Raw genomic sequence first — 23,933 nt, 5'->3', positions numbered from 1 at the left:
TGTGTTGTGTTTACACAGTAGAATTGGACCCTGGATTTTAGTGTCTCTTCTCTAGAAACAGTAACAATTCCCTAAGTGGTCCTTTAGAAAGTACTGCCCTGGCTGGTGTAGCTCAGTGGATTGAGCATGGGCCCGCGAGCCAAAGGGTTGCTGGTTCGATTCCCAGTCAGGGCACATGCCTGGGTTGCAGGCCAGACCCACAGTAGGGGGTGAGCAAGAGGTAACCACATATTGATGTTTCTCTCCCTGTGTTTCTCCTTACTTTCCCCTCTCTCTAAAAAAAATAAACAAAATCTTTAAAAAAAAAAAAAGAAAATCTCTCATAGCAGTGAAATGATGTTCTTTTAATATTTAAAGTTCTGACACATAAACATACATATATTTGTTGGAAACACCACTGGCATGGATTCAGCCAAGCCCTTCAAAGTCTCAGACAACTAAAGTCAGTTTGTCATGTTTTCTTTTACTAAAGGAAAGTGAGCGCCAGCTGCCCCTAGTCCTAGTGGCTTGTGCTCCTGGAGCTTCAAGGAGCAGCTAGTTAGCCCATTGTAGAACCTGTCTTCACCCCCGCACTGTGTATAGGCAAGTTGAAGGAAGCTTTTCTCCAAGTCTTGTGTGTAAAAGTTTTGCAACATGTGGTAACAAGTTGAACTATAAAACATAAAATCACCTTAGATTAGAGAAGTTAGATTGATATAGGCTCCTCAAAGACAAACCAACATTTGACAGTTATGTGCACTGAGGAATCAAAGATAAAATGGAAACTTAATTCAAGTAAACTTTTAAGGAATGAAAATTTTAAAGAAGAAAAAAAAGCACTATCTAATGTCAGGGTTTGAGTAAGAGTACAGATTATATGGGCCGTATTTGGATCCTTAGTCAAACAAATACTGTTTAAAAAAAAGCTTTATGAGACAAATACTTAAACACTGAATATTTGATGTTAAGGAATTTTTCATTTTTTAGGTGTGATAATAGTTTTATGATTATGTTTTCGAAAGAGTCCATATCTTTGAGAAATGTACACTGAAATATTTAGAGATGAAACCATATGAAGTCTGAGATTTACTCCAATGAAATAATGAGGGTAGTAGGGGCTATACATGAAATGAGATTGTCCATGAGTTGCTAAATGAATCTGGGTGATAGGGTACTTTCTTCTATTCTACTTTTATGTATGTTTAAATTTTTTTATAATAAAAGGATTTTTTAAAAAAGAATGAGAGTATATAGATTTTCTTGTTAGATCTGTGGAACATCTAAAAAACCAACAGAGGTGATCTGACCAGTCATTATCATGGCCACTGGTGAGTAATTATTGAATGGTCACTGTATAGCCAGAATCAAACTTGATTTGGGGGGCTGGAGCAGAAGGTGAGGATCCAGGGAACACTTAAGTTGTTGAGAAGGTAGAACTCAGAAGCCCATGGGATGAACATGAGATTTATCCACTGCACAATTCATCCATTTTGGTCACAGAGTCGATTACCATGTATGATTTAGTTTTTGGAAAGGTGAAAGTTAAATGGAATGTAGGAACAAAGTGCTTAAAACTCTGGTTTTTATTTACCTCGATGACCTTTTGTGGGGAAAGCCAGGAAATGATTTTATTTTGTACCTCTGAATATTTTTAGTATCAAACAGCTTTGGGTTTCATATTCTTTTAACTTATCTCTCTCTTCCCTGTTGTGTATAAATTGTTAATGCATGATGAAATGGGAAAAAGATGGGCTTTGAAACATCAGCCCTTTAAACAACAGGTTTTGTGTGGGTCATCCTCTGTTTTCATGTAAATAATTCATAGAACCCGGATGTTGATATGCTTAGTGTAAGTCTCCAGACTTGACATTGTTTTGTTTTTAATTGAGGAATAATTGATACCCTCTGTCTTTTCTGACAGATCGATGATATTGATCTTATCAGTGCCAACATGGAGAATTCACTTGCTTCTATTGGGGGTTTCTGCTGTGGCAGGTCTTTCGTAATTGACCACCAGGTAGGTTGTTTTTAAAAGCAAAAGTGGCAGCCGAAACTCATTGCTCCTTTTGTCATCTCAAAATGTAACTTAAAATTAACAAAATTTCATTCACAATCACACAGTTTTTAAAAAAACTTTTTTATTGATTGATTTGAGAGAGAGAGAAGGAGAGAGAGAGAGAGAGAGAAATATCCATTTATTGTTCCATTTATTTATGCATCCATTGGTTGCTCCTTGTGTGCGCCCTGAGCACGGGTCAGACACAAGCTTGGTGCATCAGGACAATGCTGTAACGAACTGAGTTACCTGGCCAGAGCCTAATCACCAATTTTTATTTAAAAGAATCAAAATACTTACATTTAGAAATTATCTCCCTTTAAAAAAATTTTTTTTAATTCTCACCCAAGGATATGTTTATTGATTTGGAGAGCAGAAGGGAGAAAGAGAGAAACAAACATTGATGTGAAAACATTGAACGGTTGTCTCCCATACACACCCTGACTAGGGAAGGAACCTGCCTCCGAGGAATGGAGCTCACAGTCTTTTGGTGTACGGGATGACACTCTAACCAGCTGAGCCACCTGGCCAGGACAAAACTAGCTCCTTTTTTTAAAAAAAAAGTCTTGTATTACATGCCTGGATCTTGCTGCCTCACTATTTTTATATACTGTTAGGTAGGTGAGGGCAGAAATTTGCTGCCTTTAGACTTTTTAGCCAAAAAAATACATTTTTAACTTGTTTGCTTCTTCTCAGAGACTTTCTGGCCAGGGGTACTGCTTTTCAGCTTCGTTGCCTCCCCTTTTAGCTGCTGCTGCAATCGAGGCCCTCAACATCATGGAAGAGAATCCAGGTATAACCTTCAGACCCAGGAAGTCAGACTTTGCAAGTTATGTGAGCCATTCTCCTGGTATATATTTTTGGAGGAATTAGCTAAAGGAAATGCTTTATCAGACAGAACTCTAGCTCTGAATTTCATTACCAGGCATTTATAGGGAGAACAGCAGTGAAGCAGTTGTTGCTGCGTCAGGGATTGCGCATAGACATTCTCTCCTGGTCCCGCATCTAGAGCCGGAGTGCTTGTTCCCTTGGTGGGTAGAGACACCAAGAGGAGGAAGGGTCAGCTCTGGGCCAATTGTCCTTTGGGGTTTTTTGGAGAAATTATTTGAAGTGTGCTACTAATTTTTGTTATATAGTTTTATAACTGTTGTCTAATTTTTCCTTCAGCCTTTGAATTATCAGTTGGTATGTAGTTTACCAACCACTAAAGCTTACTTAAATGGCAAAGTCAACTAAATTTCAAATGTGGCTTTGGCTGTGATCATGCCTCCTCACCAAAGCATAGAACAGAATTTGAAAAACAGGCATTACCTGATATCTCTGAATTTTAAATCTAAATTTCTAAATTTTCAACTCTGGTTTTAACTCGGAGAATCAGGAAATACGGGTATTTCTCTGTGTCTCTGTGAGTGCATGCAAATGCCTGCGCAGCAGATGGCCTGGCCCTCCCACCTCCTGCTCAGACAATTTAGTTCTTGAGTTTTTCTGGAGGAAAGGGAAAATATATATGAAAAAAATCAGAAACATTACTTGATTACATACAGTCTCTATTTTTTACAAAGTCGTTTAGGGTCCAGAAATAAAATATAGTTATGCCCTTTTATTCTTAGCCAGGTTATTTAATAGAATTTTGATAAGAACAGCAGTCATTGTTTTGCTGCAGAAAACGTCATCCCAGAGTTTTGCTGCAGGTGCGGCGAAAAGGTATCAGTATAAGCTAGGGATGAAAGCTTGGGCTTCCAGAGGAGTGTCTAGCTATCGGTGTACTATTAGTATGTGGAAGGAATTTTTAGCATTTTAAATTGATGAAATTGAACTGGATCTTTAAAAATATTTTTAGATTAGTAATATCAACGTTTCCAAATATGTAGTTGATCCTTGGACAACACAGGTTTGAACTCCACAGGTCCACTTACATACTGTTTTCAATCTGTGGTTGGAAATTCACTGATCTGTGTCATTTTGTGTAGGTGACTTGAGCATCTGCAGATTTTGGTATTCCCACCAAAGGCCAAGGGACAACTTAAGTTTCTGAGAAGTCAAAAGTTATACGTGGATTCTCCACGCACAAAAGTTCTGTGTGCGTGGAGAGGGGGTTAGCACCCTTAACCCTAGCATTGTTCAAGGGTTAACTGTACTATCGACTCTATTTTTTTCACTCAGGTATTTTTGCGGTGTTGAAGGAAAAGTGCAAACGAATTCATAAAGCTTTGCAAGGGTAAGTTTTATATGTTTTCAACCAACTTAATGTTCACCTGCACCACATTTAAACAATTAATGAAAAATTTTGAATGTTGTCTCTTTGGTGCTGGGTACATTTGATAGGCTCGGGTCAGTTTGATGATTGCAACTAAGAAATCAAAAACTCAGTTCACTCAGATTTGTGTGTGTGTGTGAAACCAGAGTATCCATTGTGTCGTTATTTTAAGAAATCATCATTGCTTTTCTAAAAATGATATAAGTTCATTAATGAAGTACTATAGCAGTATACAAGATAAAAATAACAGCTCAACATGCTACTACCAGAAATAACCAGCATAAACATTGGAGAATCTCCCCACATATGTACAGATAAAAGGATATAACTATGTGCTATGTAATTAGATTACAGTGTGTTCATACTATCCACATTCCTTTTTAGAAAATTACTAAGCTTTAAAGTTAATATAAGAAAAAGAAACAAGTGAAATTGAAGAGAACCTTATGAGTGGTTTATTTGTTTTAACAACACAAGAAGAGTACTTTACATATTCTTCTAGAGTTGAGACAAAAATAGAGTTTGATGTGATTTTCAGGCAGATTTCTGTTCTAATAGAAAATATCTCACATTGCCCAGGGTGTTTCTTTTTGCCTTTTTTAAGGTGAAACATGCCTTTTGGGCAATGAAAGGCATATCTCTATTGCCAGATATGGAAACAAGAAACTTTTCTAAAAGACAAGGACAGTGTAAAAATGAGCAGATCACAGCTGTTCCCGATAAAGTGGGGGCAGGAATAATTAAAGTTCTGGGTGTGTCTACCTTACAATAACAAAAGTTCTTGCATGATTTATGGTGGAGAGATATTATTTATATTGGTTCCAGTTACATTGGTTGATGAAATATTAATACCAACACAGCCAGCACATTGGAGTCACTGTAAATTCAGGAACAGATACCCTTCATTCTGTCTGGCAGTGTTAGGGTGTTTATTTTGTAAGTCTAGTCTTCCACTTTTCCTAGCTCTTTCATGCCTTTTCATCTCTCCAATATCCTTAACCCTCTGTTTCACTGCATCTGCGTTTAGCTGACAACCATGCCTGATCCTGTCACTTGGTAACTCCTTCATTTTTCCTAACAAACCTGTATACTTAATGGGTGTCTGAACCTGTCTGGTGTTGTGTTACAGCCAAAGAAATGTTCCTCCAGCCATCACACCTCTTCTTTCTAAAGACCAAGTACCTTTGCTATCCCTCTTCTTTGTCATCGGTCTTTCCCCTTCCTGAGTCATGTGACTAGCATTCAAGTACACTCTGCCTATACATTCCTTTCCCTGACCCTACCTTTACCTCTAGCACTAGCTCGTATTCTGCTTCTCTTGTAGCTCATCTTCCCCAGAGTTGTTAGAGCTTTCTCCACATCTTTACTTCTCATTTACACTTGAAACTCCTGAATCTTCCTCTACTCTTGCACTTTACCCAGACTGTTCCTGTGGAGGTCACCAGTGAAAGCCTTGTTGCTAAATCCAGCAGACCGTTTTCAGAGCTCGTCTTACTTACTTTATAGCCTTCAGCACAGTTGATCAATGTCCTCCTTGCAGCACTCTCTTTCCTTGGATTCTCTTACTCCACACTGTGGTTTTCTTCTGCCTTTCTGAATCGCTTCATCTTGGTCTCCTTCAAAGCCTTTTTTTTTTAGCACCCCCCTCTTCAGGGCTTAGTCCATGGCCCTTTTCTCTGTTACCTTCTTGGAAAATTGCATTCTTCCACCTCTGGAGCTTCAGATCATGGCACCTGCATGCGGCAGCTCACAAATTTGTATCTCCAGTGTATCCTTCTCTGTAGTGTTCCAGGTCTCACGACCAGATGCTTACTTTTAGCATCTCTTCTTAGAGGCCTGTGCAAGCATCTCATACCAAACACACAGGCAAATGTGGGAGCACATCGCACAGGTATCTAGATATTTAAAGGGAACAGGAAACAAAACATCAAGGATGTCAGTGTGACAAGAAGGAAGAACAGGCCAGGGCATGCCTTGAAGGCCGTGACAAGAACCTGGCTCAAGTAGGAAGCCATGGCCTGGTTCTGAGCAAGAGTGGCATGACATGACTGAACTTACCTCTTAGCAAAAGCACTCTTACGTTGTGTGAAAAAATACATAATATATGTGGTGTCAAGTACAGAAGCAGGGAGACCAGTGAGGATATTGTGCAATGCTGCCTGTGAAAGACTTCAACCTTCATAGTAGCAGAGGGTTTTAGATATAATTTGAAGGTGGTACTGCCCAAAGTTCATATTCAGGGTGAGTGAGAAAGAGAAGACTCAAGCTTGATCTTAAGGGTTTTGATCTGAGTAACTATCTAGAGTTGCTAGTAAGTGAAATGGTTAGAACTGTTTGGGGAAATTTGTTTGTTGGGGAAGTTCAGTGTTGGATATGTTAAGCTTGAAATGCCATCAGACACCCAGGAGAATGTAGCAGTTGGACATACAGTTTGAAGTTTAAGGGAGAAGACTGAGCTAGAGATAAATTTGGGGTCCATTGCATATAAATAGTATTTCAAACATTTCAATGTGAAAAGGTCAGAGACCAGCCAACGAGATAGAGAGGAAGAGGCAAACCAGAAGAGTCTAGTGCCAAACGTATATAAGTAGGTCCATGTGTCCTGTGCTGCTGCCAATAGATCAGATAAGAGCACTGAGCTTGTTTCCTTTGGTTTCATAACGTGGAGGCTATTGTACTTGATGAGCAGTTGCAGGGAAGCGGTGGGTGCAAAAAGCCTGATAGAAGCAGGTTCAGGAGAAACCAGGAAGGGAGGCAATGGACACAGTTACGTAATTGTTTTGAGAATTTTTGCTGTTAAGAGGAACAGGGAAATAGGATGCTGGCTGGAGAAATAAATGAGGTTAAGAGAGGGAGATCTTGTTTATTTTAATACTAGTACTGTCAGTTTCTGAATATCCAGACACCGCATCCTTTCTTCACTGGTTGGTCTCTCTCATACACCAGTTTCCTTCTTATTCCTGATGGTGGTTTTTAGCTCTCTTCTCTTTCATTGGATATTTGTTCACTCCTCTGACTTTTTATTACTGTCTCTGTTTTTATCACTGTATAACCTTGGGCACATGTGCTGCCAAAGTGAGCCCAGTCACTGTGTAAGTTTTGGAATAAGTTCAAGTTCACCAAAAATATTACTAGAATTTTAATTGTAATTGCGTTTAATTTTCTGATTAGTGTGGAAAGGATTTGTATTCATGTATTTGAATTTTCCTTTGTGTCCATTTATTCCTCCAGCCAGCATCCCATTTCTCTGTTCCTCTTAACAGCAAAACGCTTCAAAAACAGTTATGTAACTGTGTCCAATCCCTCCCTTCCTGGTTCCTCCTGAACCTGTTCCTCATCAGGGCAATTTAAATTTTTCCCTAAGCTCTTGTATCTCTATGGGACCTTTAAGGGTATTTGTAGATATCCTGTAGATGCTGTTGCTATTATGAATGGGGTTGTTTTTTTCTCTTACATTTTCTAATCATTGCTGATTTATAAGAATGTTATTGTTTTCTCTAAACTGATCTTACACTCAACAGTCTTAAGATCTTATTAATTCTAGTAGTTTGTTTCATTCTGTTACAATGAAGTACACAGAAATCGTGTAATCTGTAATAATACTTTTCTCTTCTTAATTCTTAAACATTTTAGTAGTTCTTTTTCTTCTTTTATTACATTGGTCTTGGTCTCTAATACTCTATTGAACGGTGGCAGTGATACCAGACATCCTTCTCTCATTCCCAATATAAAAGTGTTCATTAAGTATAAAACATCAGCCCTGGCCTGTGTGGCTCAGTGGTTTGAACACTGGCCTGTGAACCAAAGGGTCGTTGGTTCGATTCCCAGTCAGGGCACGTGCCTGGGTTATAGGCCAGGTTGTGGAGGTGTGAGAGGCAACCAGTTGATGTATCTCTCATACATCAATGTTTCCCTCCCTCTCTTCCCATCTCTCTAAAAATAAATAAATAACATACTTTTTTTTTTTAAGTGTAAAATATCATATGATAGGTTTTGGGTGGGTGACCTTTATCAAATGATTACTAGATTGGGAGACTTTTTTTAAATTACAGATTGGTTTCATGCTGAATTGCATTGGTATATTTTCTGATGTTAAGCCATCTTTGCATTTCTGACTAAACTACTCGATTACAATATAATTTTCTACACTATTAAATGCAGTTAGCTTATGTTTGAAACATCAATGTATGGCTGACTCCCACATGCCCCGTACTGGGGACCCGGCCCACAACTCAGATATGTGCCCTGCCTGGGAATTGAACTAGTGACCCTTTGGTTTGCAGGCCAGCGCTCAGTCCACTGAACCACACCAGCCAGGGCTCCATACTTATAATTTAAGTGGTCCTATAATTCTTTTTATACCAACCTTATGTAACCTAGGAATCAGCATTCTGATAGCCTCAGTCAATGATTGAGCAGTTTTTCCACACTTTCTGCTTTTCTGGAGCCATTGTGTGTGACAAGGCTTGATCATTGTCTCTTCAGAATTGGGCAGGATGCCCAGCCCTTTAAAGTTTTCTAGGTTCAGGGCCTTCCACTGGGTGTACTTTGTGATTATATATTATATTATATACTCTTTGTATATATTATTTCCCTTTTAAATTTTGTGTTCCTTCCTTTTGCATTTTTATGATAATCTTCCCAGAATTTTGTCAAGCTCATTATTTTTAATTTAATTCTGTTTTTTTAATCATATTTTTTTCTTTTATTTCTCTCATTTTTCTACTCGTTTGAATTTGTTCTTACTCTTTTTAACTTCTTACATTTAGGTTATTGGTTTTATTTCTTATTTTCCAATAAATATCTTAAAAACAATATCAAAGGCAGTGTTTTCAATGTTTACTTCTAAGTAATTTTTTTTAGTATCTTCTAATCAGTGATTTTCTTCTCTCTTCTCTGAGGTTGTGTTTGGGAGAAGTCAGCAGCCTGTGCTAGTTTGATTCCTTGCTGGAAACTTGACGAGTCCCTCGATTCTAGCAGATTGGTATTTGTGTCCAGCTTCCTCCCTGCCTGTCAGCACATGCTGGAGGCCACTTCTGAACTGTTGATTGCTCTGTGCCTGGGACCTAGCCCAGTACTTATTTAGTATTTCCCTATTTGGATAAAATAATACGCCTTTCAAAATTTTTACTTAAAAAGTATCATAGGCCCTGTAACACAGCTTTTGAGTTTCTGAACTCAAGCTATAATTCTGTATTCATTTGGCTTTAATTACACTTTCATCTGACATTCAGTCATGGCAGCCAGAGAAAGGGCGTTTGGTTTCCTTCCTTCTCCCACAAGCCTGCCTCACCCACGGTGTGAGAGCGGCCCATTTGATCGAAGCACAGGCTCAGTTGGGCTAGAGGTGCCTTGTATGTGTTACAAAAAATCCAGGCCATTTAATTGATAGGAAATGCTGTTTGAAAAGCAATTTTTTTAATTCTCCCCTGAGAATTTGTGTACAAGTTTAGCACATTCAAAGTTCACATAGGATATGGGTTTTAAAAAAGCATGTTGTTTTGCTTCTACATAAGTAAAGAAAACTAATCTAGAAGGTTCTCCCACATTTCAGAAGCCCTGATTCTAAGATTCCATGATTCAAATTTGCATTTTAATTTATTGAGAGATCACAGCATGGTGTGTGGCATTTAAAGAAAGGAGACACACCCTGACCACTGTGGCTCAGTTGCTTGGGTGTTGTCCCACAAAGCAAGGGGTGGCAGGTTCAATTCCCCACCAGGGCATATGCCCACACCTCAGTTCTGTCCCTGTCAGGACGTGGTTGGGGCACATGCATGAAGCAACCAATCTGTTTCTCGTGTTGCCGTTTCTCTCCCTCTCTTTCTCCCTCCCTTCCCTTCTCTCTAAAAACAAATAAATAAAATTTTAAAAAAAGAAAGAAAGGAGACACAATTTAATAATGTGCAAGGGTTGATTGAAAGCCAGGTGATGTTTGCTTCCAGCACCTCCCATGCTACTTGGCATGTGGCAGACATTCAGTAAAAGCTTGTGGACCCCTAAACATATGTGAGGAATCATGTATGCTCCCACATGCTTTATTTTGAGGAAAGAACAGAGCTTTCCCAGAGAAACAACCTAAATGAAAGCAATCCAAAATGTTTAGCTTAATTTCAAGAAGCATGTATTACCATTTGTGTTCTAGGAGATAGGTCAAACATCCTTAAATATCTTTCTCCCTGAGAAGCAGCAATTTCTGTGCTATTGATCCTAAGAAAGAAGAAAATGCATTAACTCAAGTAAAATTTAAAACTAAACATACAAATAAGAAGGAAACTTCAATTTAAACATATTGCTGGTAGTTGAATTAAAACATTTTCAATGTCAGTTTACTTGTATAATTTATAAGACAAGGTACAGACCAAAGACTTAGATAACAAGCAAGGTAACTGCTGTAATAAGTAGTCTGTAAAGTGAAGGAAACAAACAGAGCAAGTACAGAAAATGATGGTACAGACCCTTCCCTAGAGTGGGTGATGAGGGAGCCCCCAGGAGTGACACTGGGGCTGAGACCAGATGTGTCTGGTGCTAGCAGCAATGGGAGGACGGGAGAGAGATCATGGGGAGAGGAAACAACAAGGTGGAGGCCTGGGGACTGATGGCCTGCAAGGAGCCCCAGGAGGAGAGGCCTCCCAAGCCCAGGTCGGTGAAGGAGCCAGGCTTTCAGACTTGGTGGGAGACTGGAGGTGATTCCTGTGCTTTCTGTGACGTGTGATCCACAGGTGTCCACCAGATGGGCACCTTCCTCCCAGCCCTGCTCACAGAAACAGCATGAGGGGTCCTGGACTGGGAGCATTGCTGAGAGCATACATCTTTTATCAGAATCAGAATCCCGCCACAGGATGGTTTCCTGTAAAAGTCACAGGTTTCTGTTACATTCTTTAATGCAGACTGTGTAAAACTGTATTTGTGTGGAGGTACCTGAGCCTGGAAGGGGCTGGGTTATGATGTGTGTGTTTTCCCTTCTCCAGTATGTCTGGGTTAAAAGTGGTCGGGGAGGCACTGTCTCCAGCTTTTCACCTGCAGCTACAAGAGAGCACTGGGTCACGAGAAAGGGATGTTAAACTACTTCAGGAAATTGTAAATCAAGTAAGTATCCAGTTATTCGAGTGATTCTCCTTTATCACCCCTCCCCTAAACCCAAGCAATTTTTTTATGTCATTTGTAAGAAAGCCATCTTTGCCCCGGGGATGGTGTATAGTGGAAATTGCAGGTCACTCCTGTCACAGAATTGCTTCAATACCCAGTTGAATCTGTAGCACATGTTGACAGAAACAGTTCTTCCTGTTGGGTCCATTTTCAACTTGCATTGAAAGTGTAGAGTTCCATACCACATTTCATTAAAATATAAAGTACACTTAGCTTCTTCTCTGAATAATCTTCCAGAAAGCCCTTTGCTTACCATTTACAAAGCCAGGATTTCTTACATGTACATGGGGACAGCATTGTGTGTAATGACCACACACAACACTGGACAGCTACCTATCAGGGTGAACCCCTGACATAGCTCAGAAACAGACCATAATAATCTTATAACCAAAAAGGAAGGAAGGAAGACCACTTTGCAGTCATGCCTAATTTGGGAGGTTGGTTTTAATATCTTTATCATCTGAAAGTCAGTTTACTACCAATTGTAACTCAGTTCTTAGCCAAGAAATGCTCACTGGGGAAGACCACTTGCCCTTTTCTGTTCAGCAGAGCTGTGTCTCCTGGAGTCCTCCCTCCTCGTTTCCATGCTGCTGCTGCTGTTCCTCCTAAGAAATGTCCAGTGGCCCTGCAGCTCCATGAGAGTTCGTGCCTTGTACTTAAATCTGAAATACATCTCTTGTGTATTTGAGAATGAAAATGGGCTATACTCTGCTTCCTTGACCTGATTGTTCCCGTTGATGTTTTCTTCTGGAGCTCCTCTCTGAGTGCCCACCGCTCAGCGGCAGGGTAATTGTGAGGGCTGCTATCTTTTGTGTGCCTTTGCCTAGTTGTGGCTCATGGAGGTCAAGTCCTCACCCATAGTCACATGGCTGCTTGGTATGGAGACCACAGTATGAAGCCAGCCTCTGGCTTCACAGCTTGTTTCAAGTGTCCTTTGTCCTACAATGTTTGAACCACATAGTCTGGACTAACAGATTCCTTACATCTTCATGTAATTTGTAGCCTCTGGAATCAGTACTCTTAAAAAACCAAAATATTACCAAACCCAGAATGTGAAATTCCTAATTAAGGCAACATGCCAGACAGATTATGAATGATTGGGCTGGAATGACTCTCACCTTGCTGAGTGAAGAAGTGTCACAGATGTCCCCTCACGTCCAGCTCTGCAAATGTGAAAAAAGACTAGCTCTTTTATAGGGACAGACATCCCACCAACTATATTTACTGCCTTAGTGTTTTCACTGTAATGTGTCTTAAATGTGTACAGACAAAAGGTAGTACATCATCCTTGAGATTAGATTTCTTATACAAATGTGATTCTGAAACAGTTTATAAATGAAACATGAGCTGAAGGGAGAAGTCAGGAAGTCATTGTAATCACATTGCCTTTCTGAACAGTGAGTTTGTTTCCTGGATGGCCTAGTGATATGACTGATGTGGCAGCTGCAGAGCAGACCCCTGAAACTGTGTTTCCTATCTTGGAATTTGCGTTGACCCCATCATTCTCTGAGTCTCCCCAAACCCCCTCAGATGGTTCTCTGCACATGTTCGTGTGCAGGACATGGGCCTCTCTAGATGTCGGGGTGTCAAATCCTTGTTAAATCCACCTTTGTGCTTTGCTTACTGGACAGCAACAGTTTAGGTCTCACTACTAATTTGTGCAGAAGAAAAACACAGAAGAGGGCAAGTGAGTGAGATGACTCAATACTAATATTATTCACTTGGCCCCAGCTAAGCATGAGTTGTGTTCAGGAAATCACCTTGAGAGCTCAGTGAGAAGAGAACAGGTCCTATGGGGAGGGAACAGAACCCTGTCTGGAAAGTGCATTATGGGAAGGAAAAAGGAAGCTCTTAGCACTTCTGTGTAGTATCACAGCTTCCATCTACAAAGTCTTCTATGCACTCCTCTCCATTTTTTCTTTTCAGTATTTGAGGGAAATAAAAGATCATGGAACTGCACCTCTTGTCTAAGCTCTGTAGAATGGAGAGGTTTTGTCAGCTTGTTGAGTTGCTTGGCAAAACACTGTTTTTGCATACTGTGTGAAGGTTTATCATGTTCCTTAACTAGCCAAGGCTAGAGACAGGCAGTGCACGTGTCTTCAGGAGGAGTGAGCTTTTGTGGGCGCACCTCCAGGCTGCAGACACAGCACAAACGTGGCCGCGCGGCCCAGCTTCCACCCTTGCCCTGCCTGGCAGCTGACACAGGGTCCCACTCCCAGTATAGGGAATGACTACCCTCTTTTCTTGTAAGTTGGTTTTTTTGTAAAAATATGATTCATATACCACAAAAGTCACCCTTTTAAATTATACAGTTGAGTGCTTTTCATATATTCACAAGGTTGTGCAACCATCACTAACTCCAAAACGTATTCATCACCCCCAAAAGAAACCACTATAACTACCTTAATCTGATTTTTATACTTTCTTTATTTTGATAGAGAACATTTTAAGTTTTTAAAAATGTCAGCAGGTGATTAAGGCACGGGAGAGCTGCCCACAAATGTGTGGCAGCAGACCCTTCTGTGCCTGGTTGCAGCTGGCCGAGTGCAGCAGACGTGGGAGCCAGAGGCATCACTAGTGTTTGGAGTAGGAGCAGTTTCTGTCTGAAACACTCTGCTGCCATTATTAAGTCCAGCTCTTGGTTAGTATATGGGGCTTTGGTGGTACTGTTCCCCCATGTCGTAACTCAGCTGTGTCTAAAATAACTACTAGCTACCTGTGGCTGTTTAAATTACATTGAACTAAAGCTCAGTCTCCTAGTGGCTCTAGCCATATCTTAAAGTGCCTGATAGGTACATGGGCTCAGTGCTGCTATAGTGGATAATTCAACAGTGCTGCCCTCAATTGCATTATGCTGTGTTAATTACAGCAGTTATTATTGGACAAACGAATTAAAATTACTGTTTAGAATAGCATTTAAGGGTACCTTCCTATTTTAATTACCACAGTGTCCCAAGTCCTGGTTTGAATGTATTCCTTTTCTTCCTGCAGTGCATGAACAGAAGCATTGCATTAACTCAGGCACGCTACTTGGAGAAAGAAGAGAAGTGCCTCCCTCCTCCAAGGTTGGTGCGTTAAAGTATGAACTTTTGTTTTCCTACCCTAAAACCTGTATGAAATGTATCCTGTCTTGAAGTTTTTTAAAAGGCTATTACAGGGCAAGGAAGAATGTTTATCATTAAAATATAAGCTCTTGTCTGTTCTTAAACTAGATGTTTTCCAATTTTAACTGAAAAGCCCCAAAAGACTCATAGTACCCTCTTAGTTGACTGAAAGAAATATCTGAGATTCTAAGAACGAACTGAAACAGTGGTAGTTTCCATCAGCAAATACCTTCCACACCCCTCAGAGCACACACTGTGCCAGCGTTTTCTACCATGAGGACACTACCTCTGGCTGGAGTACCGTGGGGCACTTGATCCCCCAAACCCTTACATAACACCCAGGAAATCATAAGGATCAGGAAGCCCTGCGTGGGGGTGCACCTGGACTCATGATTTAACAGAACATCTGATCCTGCCCTCCACACACTAACAGTGTAGTTTAAGGAGGGAGACACCTGAGGCATGTCATGGCAGGAGTCACTGAGGTCACAGAGAAGTAGGCCATGGTTTGTCTGGCCGGGGAGGGACTGAGATTTCTGAGAGAGACTGTTGAGTAAGCTGAGCCCAGAAAATTGAATACATAAGGCACCTGGTGGGCATTATGGCCTTCCAGTATGGAGTAGGGTATGCCGTGGCATGGCCACCTATAGGTGCGTGTGGGAGCCAGAGCACAAACTTGAAAGACAGCAGTGAGAGGGAGCCTGGAGAAGGCCCAGGTTGACCTGGGAGTGAATGGGAGTCAGCGCTGTGCAGACACAGGGGCCAGGCCGGGGTTCTGGAAGACCGCTCTGGCATCAGCTCAGAAGCACCCTACAGATCCTGCTCTCTCATTTGTCACTGTACCCAGGCAGGGTGTGATTTAGTGTGTTGAGGACAGGGGCCATCTTGGCTTTATGCCCTGGGCTCCATGCCCAGCACTGCAGCTCAATAGATGTGTCCAGAGGATGAAGCAGATGTTTGCAGACAGACAGAGGTAGAATTGATTGAGGAGTTGGCATTTGTCTTCACTTTTCTGCAGACTTGAAAATGTCTGCCTTGCCTCAAAGTATTGTAGAACTTCCACATGACTTACTGAATTACACACATGAGCAAGCAGACAGTTCACTAATTTGAGAAATTAGAATTCTCGCCTCAGGCCTGGTGCTGCTTGAGGCAGTAGGTTATTTGAAGAGCCAATTTGCTGGAGTACCTGGGCCGAGCTCTACTGCAGGTGACTTCAAGTAGATACACACACAATTCAGGCAGGGTGACAAGCTTCTGTGAATGGCCTGATAGGAAATGTCTTCATTCTGCAGGACATAGGGTCCTATTGCCACCCCTTACCCTGCATCATAGCGAGAAAGCAGCTGTGACAGCAGGTCAGCTGCTGGGCGGGTTGTGCTCCAAGAGAGCTTTTTCACAAAACAGATGTCTGTTGTTACCTCTCAGCATTAGGGTTGTGGTCACAGTGGAACAAACAGAGGAGGAACTGGAGAAGGCGGCATCCACAATCAAGGAGGTGGCCCAGGCTGTGCTGCTGTAGTCTGTCTCAGGGCCTGGTGGCCACCACACGACACACAGAGGCCCCGGTGCTGCTGGGAGGGAGCTTCAAAAGGTCCTTCCCATACCTGACACTGCTATTGCAGCTGCAGTGAGTGTGGGCTCAGTGTGTGACCATGAGCCAGATGCTGGTTATTTCTACAAAGAAAACATCTTGAAGCCCAGGAACTGATTTTTTTAAAAGGAAAACTATTGACAGTATATAACTGGTATTCAAATTGTACTGTGTATTTAGTACTATTTAAATGTTTTATTATAGTAGTAGTTTATATTCTTTTTTGTTGTCATTAAACTGTTCAAAAATGGAGCTTCAGTTTATCTTCTCTCCCTTCTACTGGTGAAGACTCTCTAAGCACTCTTTAAGACTTCATAGAAAAATATCTGTGGCATGTATGTATTCTTAAAGATCTATTTCAACTCTGTCTTTTCCAGTCTTCACCCTGTGAAGCTCAATGGTGGCTAACATATAAAGGAACACTTCTTGTGCAGTTATCATAAACTTTTCGTTCTATTTGAATCCTAGAATTTTTGTAAACACTTAATACTGCTGCTGTTAGGCCATTTTGGACAGCTAATTTGAGCATCTCTAACCAGAAAATAGTCATACTACTTCCTAAGTGGGCAGTAACTTAAATCAGATATTATTTTATTTTAATAGAATATACCTTTCCATTTATTATATGTAGGCCTAATCTGTTTTAGGAGGAGAGTTTTTATGATCATGCTAAAATATAAATTATGTCCTCACTATTTTAGAAAACCTTGAATGTATTCCTTTTTTGTATAGTGGGTTTGCCTAGGGACATGTAACTACAGGCTTGTTATAAGCTAAGGGAAATGAGAAGTTTTTTTCTTTTCAGCTTATTAATTCCAAATATTCAAAAGTGATGTAAAGTACTAAAAATAAAATATTTAAGCTGTACTTCAGCTGTTTTTTTCCTTAGCAAACCAAGTTAGGTATAAATGTTAGTGATGTTCCACATGTGTTGCATAAATATTACACCAGTATTTTTTTCTCTTATTAAAGGTAAAGGAATGAAATTATAAAAATGTCATTTTTATAATTTATGTTCACAATCTTTTTAAATAACACATTTTTTAATATTTGGTTTCGGCTTTGCTTGAGGTATTACATACATATGTGCCTTGTGATTGCTGCTACTGCTTAAATGATGAATCTGTTTTGTTTGTTTTTAATGAAAATAAATCAACATTCCTGGTAATGACTCTGTTTGCATGTGTAATGTATTCAACAGACTAGCCCCTTGATTTTTTTTTTTTTTTAAGATTTTGTTTACTTTTAGAGAGAGGGGAAGAGAGAGAGAAAGGGAGACAATACCAATGTGTGGTTGCCTCTAGCACGCCCCCTACTGGGAACTTGGCCCCACAACTCAGGCATGTGCCCAGACTGGGAACCAACCCAGTAACCCTTTGGTTTGCAGGCCTGTGCGCAGTCCACTGAGCCACACCAGCCAGGGCTTGATTTTACTTTTTTATAAATCTAGGATGGCATTTGAGGGGGGGGGGGAGTTGGAGGGTTAGAAAATACTAATATCTGAATACTTTATTTCACTGTATAGTACAATATCTGAAACTTCCTAGGTTCCTACTAATTTTAAGCCTTGGCCACATAGAACTACAAAAATACCTGAACGGTGATTTTATAAAGGATGAGGATATGAGGATTGTAACTTTTCAACTACTTTATACTTTCTAACTCAAAGTTGCCGCATCTAGATTTTATTGCTATTTTTGAAAAGTGACTGTAAAAGAACTTCTTTTACAGTCACTTTTCAAAGGATGGCAGGAGAACACATTATTTAACTCCAGTTCTTCAAAAACACCAACATTTTAAACAAAAATAACATCTATTAAAACTATAAAGTAACCACAATGCAATGATGTACAACACCAAAAATATCAGCTAAGCAAAATGCTAGGAAGAAACAGTCCTCTCAGATCTGACGCAGATTACAAATTTCTCTTAGAAACATAAGGTTCTGCAGTGCTCTGTAATGATCCTCTGTTGAGAAAGGCAGTGGCTACGGCGAACAGCATTTGTAGCATCGGGAGCCCAATTCCACTCTGCACAGTTGCCCAAAGGGGATGAAGGATCATGTGACTGCTCCCTTTGTATTGTCTACAGTAAGAGTCCAACTTCAGAAAAAGTGGGCTTTGAAGCAAGTTAAGACACTAACTGGACCATGTGTGTTTATTTCATGTACTCTACTATCTGTAATATGCCATTAGTTGTAAAATGCATTTCAATATCACGGAGGTAATGTGGGTGGGAAAAGTACATCCTAAAATCTGTGAATTAAGACAATAATAATCTGATATGTGGGCCTGATGCCATCTTTCCTTGTGGACATAAAACCTTAGTCCCAGAAATAACCTTAGTCCCAGAGATGTTTGAGGATATTTTCATCTGATATTATGATGACATTAAAATGTATGTTACAGGAATGTAGATTTAGTTCCATAATATCAGATGGAAATCGGTATACCATAGGTTACTATCCATAACCTATACCTACAATATGGATTATGTTGACAGAATACTTAAAACTATTTCCCTACTTACTGTCTGGTAAAGAGAATGGACTGGGAGACTGAAGGATGATGGAACACAGAAAAAATAATAATTTATCTCAACAGCAATATACAAAGCAAAAAAAAAGTGAAGCAGCATTTTAAAGAGATGCAAGGCAAAAATGAATGTAAGTCAAGGACTTTATAACCAGAAAAGCTGTGTTTCAAGTAACAAGTTTAGAAAAACAATTTAAAGTTAGAGCTCAATACTGTGTTCATGAGCAAAGTTCCATCAAATCAAGAAATAACGGGAAACTTCAAAAGGACAAATATGAGTGATGTATATATTTAATTACATATAAGACTAAAGTAAAGATGAGACAAGTAGAAGAATAATACATAAATGTTAACATACTCTTGACAAGTGATACTAATAAAATATGGGAGGAAAGGGAACAGGGAAAACTGCAGAATAAGCTTGCTGTGTAGATACAAGAGACAAACCTATACTCAGTGGCTCAAAAAGGCTAAACAAAGAAAAGTGGAAACAGAAATCCGGGACAGTATTCCTGATATCACAAGGTAGAATTCAAGCCAATAGACTTTAAGCATGTAGTGCTAAAGGGCACAATTTAAAATGATAAAACAATTACAGATAATCTTGCACTAAATATCACCACTCAAACTCTGCATATACTATATACTGTATCAAGGGAAACTAGAAATACACTACAGAGTGGGAGGTTTGAACTTTTAGTCCCAAGAAAAGTCAAGTGGGAAAACACTAAGGACTGTAGATGACCTAAGCAATATAATAATATAGGTTGTATAGCAATGTCAAACTTTATATCTGGATGCTAGAGAATAAGCTTATTCCCAAACATACATGGAATTTCAGATACTAATCATACACATTAGAAATCCATGAATTTCATGGATTACAAGGTTTGCAGAGAAATGAAGTATGGCTCACACTCAGGGCAAGAAGCAGCCACTAGAAACTCTTGTTCATCCCCACGTGATGCATTTAGCAAAGATTTTAAGGCAGTTGCTACAGATATATCAAAGTACAAGAAACCATGTTTATAAAAATTAAATTATGACAATAACGAATCAATAGGTAACTTCAAAGAGAAATTACTTTAAAACCGTAACATGGAAATCCTGGAGTTGAAAAATAAAACAAAAAACTCACTATCGGGGCCACCACAGAGGATCAGTAACTTCAAGATAGATGAGTAGCAAACAACCAACCTGAAGAAGAGAGAACATAATGATTGAAGAAAAGTAACTAGAGAAGAGAGAGCCTCAGACACCTGTGTGGCAATATCAAGCATCCCGGTGTATTTGTATGGGAGGGGCAGAAAAAGAAGAAGAAAAAAGAAAGGGGCAAAAAATATATTGGAAGAAATAATGTCCAAAAACTTAACAAATTTTATTTTAAAAATGAATTTACACATTCAAAAATTTCAGAGTTTTTAAAGATTGTGGCAAGGTAGGTAGGAGTGGAGCCTACTTCTCCCAGCTGTAACTCCTACCCGATCTTCTGAGGAACAGAGTGAACAGCCAATGGAATCCCAGCTAATATGAAGTTTGGAGGCGAAAAACCGTAGAGGACATTGAGAAACTGACGGGGAGGAGATTGCACTGGGAGGCTAAGGTCCCTGGGATCTATGTAGGGACCTAGGCTGTTGTGGCCCCCCACCAGGTACCTGCCGCAGGATCCTTGGAGAAGAGTTAGATCACCAGCTTCCCTTCCCTACCAGAGCAGGGAGGGCAGCCCAGCACTAGGAGGGGCCTGGATGCTTGAAGTCACTGCAGGGAATAAAGATGAAGTGGGAGGCACACAGAGGTGGTGTTCACCCACTGGGACTGTGGGGCAAAGTCATTGCCAGAGAAATTGGAGAGCCAGGTGACACCTAGAGAAAGAAGAGCCGTGGCCTAGGGCCGTGTCAGGCCCTGACCCAGATAGTCTCCAGTCTGGTTGGAAAGTTGGACTATATGAAAAGCCAGGCACTTGTTAAGAACCACGGGCTTAAACAACAGGATTTTACTCAAAAAAGGGCTCTCAGTTGCTGTTTAAGGAACTCTTAAGCACTTCAGCTGGCTTGCACTGCTCCCCTGGAGGCTGTCGCTGCTTTCCCAGCAGTGGGCTGAAGCCATGGTGGGCTTGTAAAGAGGAAGGAGGATGCGCACTGCACAGACCGCAGCACAACTGATGAAATAAAGGCACCAGCCTGGCCAGATGGACAGTGGGGGTCTGGCAGCTGATGGAGGAACTGGGCTGGAGGCCGGTCAGTTATGAATATTGCAGCCCAGACCTGGTCCCCATCCTCTCAAAACCATAGGAAGGGAGAAAAATGAAGCCCAGTCCCCCTCTGCCTGTGGCATACAGGAAGACCAGATTAACTCGCTTGGTGGGTTTAAAGTCAGCAGGAGGCTTTTTTTCCCCCTCTCTTTTTTTCTCTCCCCGCCCCCCAAAGTGAGACAATAAGACCTGGAACTGTGAAAGGTCGAGACAGATCCAAACAGGGAGCACAAGGCTAACCCCAACAACTGAGAAACTGAGACAAATTTCACTTTGTTATCCTATAGAACTTACATTTTATTGTTTGTTTGTATTTTTCATTATTTTTACTTATTAGTATTTTTTTTAATTTCTCTTCTTCCTGTTTAGTTTTCTTCACTTTATTTTATTATTTAATTGCATTGTTTGACTGGTTTTCCTTATTCTTTCATATTGTATTTTAATTTTCCTTCTTTCACTTCACTCAAATTCCAATAACACACTACTCTTGATTGTATACTTTCTATTCTTTTTATTCAAATCATATATTTCTTGTGATATTGTCGCAGTACTATTGTAAATAATTGTTGTTCCATATAATTGTAAATTATACTACACAGCACCCCTCCCTGATCGTAGCCCATTTCAATATCTCCCTGAGCTTTATTACTGTTGTGGTTAACTCTATTCTCTCTCACACTACACTTACTTTCTATCCTTTACTCTCACTATAGCTCAAAATCTAACCTTGCACAAGCACCCTGTTTTCTGGATTCAGCTCATAATCCTTCTCCCCTTTAACAAGAGTCTTATCTATTTTTCACCTTTTATAAAAAGTGACCAGTTGGGTAAAATATCATGGTTAACACTACACTTACATAAAGAATCTCCTACCTTTGTCTCCTTGTTGGAATTTTAAATCCCAGAGAATACTCTCCCACTGTGTTAATCCATTTTGCCTTCCCCCTGCCACTGATGACATACAAGATTAGGTGGGAGCTGTGAACATAGGTGTATCTGCTGGAGGAGAGAATCTACCAACAAAGGAACCACCAATAGGTAAAAACACAAGTACAACAGAAGACCCCACATAAATGGAAGAAGGGACAAAACTCAAACATCCAGACAAGGAGATCAAAGAGACCACACCACTGAATCCCATAGAATTCCTACCATACAAATTCACCCTACAAAGACAACTAGCAAAGCAGAACATCAGGAATTGCAGAAATAAGAAGAGTCACCTAAAATGGGGAGACAAAAAAAGAACCTGCAATCAAAGGAATGGAAGACTCCCCGCTAAAAGAGCTAAATGAAATGGAGGTAATCAAACTATCAGAAATAGAATTCAAAATAATTGTTATAGGAAGCTCAAGGTACTCACAGACAACTACAGGGAACTGAGTGAGAACTACACCAGTATGAAAAAGGAAATAGTAACTATAAACAAAAAACAGGAAGAAATGAACAATAAAATCTTGGAAATAAAAAACACACCAGAAGGAATTACAAGCAGGCTGGATGAAACATAATTAATGAGCTGGAAGACAAGATGGAAAGAAACACCCAGGTAGAGAGACCAGCTGCATGAAAAAAAGACTGAAAAAATACAAAGATAGCTTAATGGAACTCCAAGATAAAATGAAATGCAACAACATTTGAATCTAGGAATACCAGAAGGAGAATAGAAGGATCAAGGAATGGAAGCCCTGTTTGAAAAAATGACAGAAAACTTTCTGACCCTGGAGGGGGAAACAAAACAAAACAAAACAAAAATACAAGTTCAGGAAGCACAGAGTCCCAATCAAGATTAACCCAAAGAGGCCTACTCCAAGACATACCATAATTAAAATGCCAAGTTTTAAAGACAAAGAATTATAAAAGCAGCAAGGGAGAAACAAGAAGTAACATACAAAGGGGCTCCAATAAGGCTAGCAGTTGATTTCTCAGCACAAACACTCCAATCCAGGCAAGAGATATTCCAAGTAATGAAAAACAAAGCCCTGCAATCAAGACGACTATACCCAACGAGGCTCTCAATTAAAATGAAAGGCAAAATAAGGACATTCCCAGACAGAAAAAGGCTGAAAGAATATACATCCACCAAACCAGCGCTACAAGATATATTAAAGGGACTATCATAAGAAGACAAAGGAAAAGAGTGAGAGAGGAACACAGGGACAAAGGGGGGAGGTGGGAAATGAATAAATATCAATAATAGCCTTAAATGTTAATGGATCAAATGTTCCAATCAAAAGACACAGAGTAGCTGAATGGATAAGAAAACATGACCCAAGATTTCCTGACAAGATGGAGGCATAGGTAGAAATACTTCGCTGCCTCCCACAACCAAAAGGAGGATAACAACCAATCTAAAATCAATAAACAACCAGAAATTCCAGAAGATCACACAGCATGGAACTCCAACAACCAAGGAATTATAGAAACAGTCAACCAAACCAGTATGACCGTGCTGGTGAGACTGACAGAGAACCCGCGGCAAGGCAGTGGACCCCAAGGGTGCGGCCAGCTGAGAAAAACATGGAGAGGCAATGGACGGTGAGAGAGGGGCTGACTGAGCGTGAAACTGAGACTCAGAGCTGACTGTGGACTAAGGCGATGGCCACAGTGTGAGAAACTCCCAGTCTCACAGGAGAGTTCTTTGGAAAGTGGGCTGGAGCCAAGTAGGTGAGCTGCATTGTTCCTTCTCTGGCCCCTCTCCCACAGGCAGCGGTACCCAAGGAGGCTTGCCCTGCCCTGGTGAATACCTAAGGCCACGCCCCCTTACAACTTAATGGGTTCCTTGAGACAAAGAAATAGGGCCCAAATGAAAGAACAGAGCAAAACTCCAGAAAGAGAACTAGGCGATGAGGAGATAGCCAAACTACCTGATGGAGAATTTAAAAGCCCTGGCAATCAAAATGCTCACAGAACTGATTGAGCTTGGTCTAAAAATGAAAGATACCCAAAATGAAATAAAGCAAAATATTCAGGGAACCAACAGTGAAGGGAAGGAAACCAGGAATCAAT

General features: G+C 40.3%; 1 protein-coding gene across 1 annotated transcript in view; it reads left to right on the top strand.

The window, feature by feature from the left end:
• Positions 1 to 17,310, top strand: part of SPTLC1 (serine palmitoyltransferase long chain base subunit 1) — an 85,502-nt gene extending 68,192 nt beyond the window's left edge. The window contains exons 10-15 of the mRNA XM_053925702.2: positions 1,901 to 1,996; positions 2,732 to 2,828; positions 4,199 to 4,253; positions 11,264 to 11,381; positions 14,433 to 14,506; positions 15,974 to 17,310. Coding sequence (XP_053781677.1) covers positions 1,901 to 1,996; positions 2,732 to 2,828; positions 4,199 to 4,253; positions 11,264 to 11,381; positions 14,433 to 14,506; positions 15,974 to 16,067 — 534 coding nt within the window. The 3' untranslated portion in view covers positions 16,068 to 17,310. The remainder of the gene's footprint in view (positions 1 to 1,900; positions 1,997 to 2,731; positions 2,829 to 4,198; positions 4,254 to 11,263; positions 11,382 to 14,432; positions 14,507 to 15,973) is intronic.
• The last annotated feature ends 6,623 nt before the right edge of the window (positions 17,311 to 23,933 follow it).

The sequence above is a fragment of the Desmodus rotundus genome, chromosome 1 (assembly GCF_022682495.2).
Source record: "Desmodus rotundus isolate HL8 chromosome 1, HLdesRot8A.1, whole genome shotgun sequence".
Lineage (NCBI taxonomy): Eukaryota > Metazoa > Chordata > Mammalia > Chiroptera > Phyllostomidae > Desmodus > Desmodus rotundus.
The sequence above is the reverse complement of the archived record's forward strand: the minus strand, read 5'-3'. Positions and strand labels throughout refer to the sequence as shown.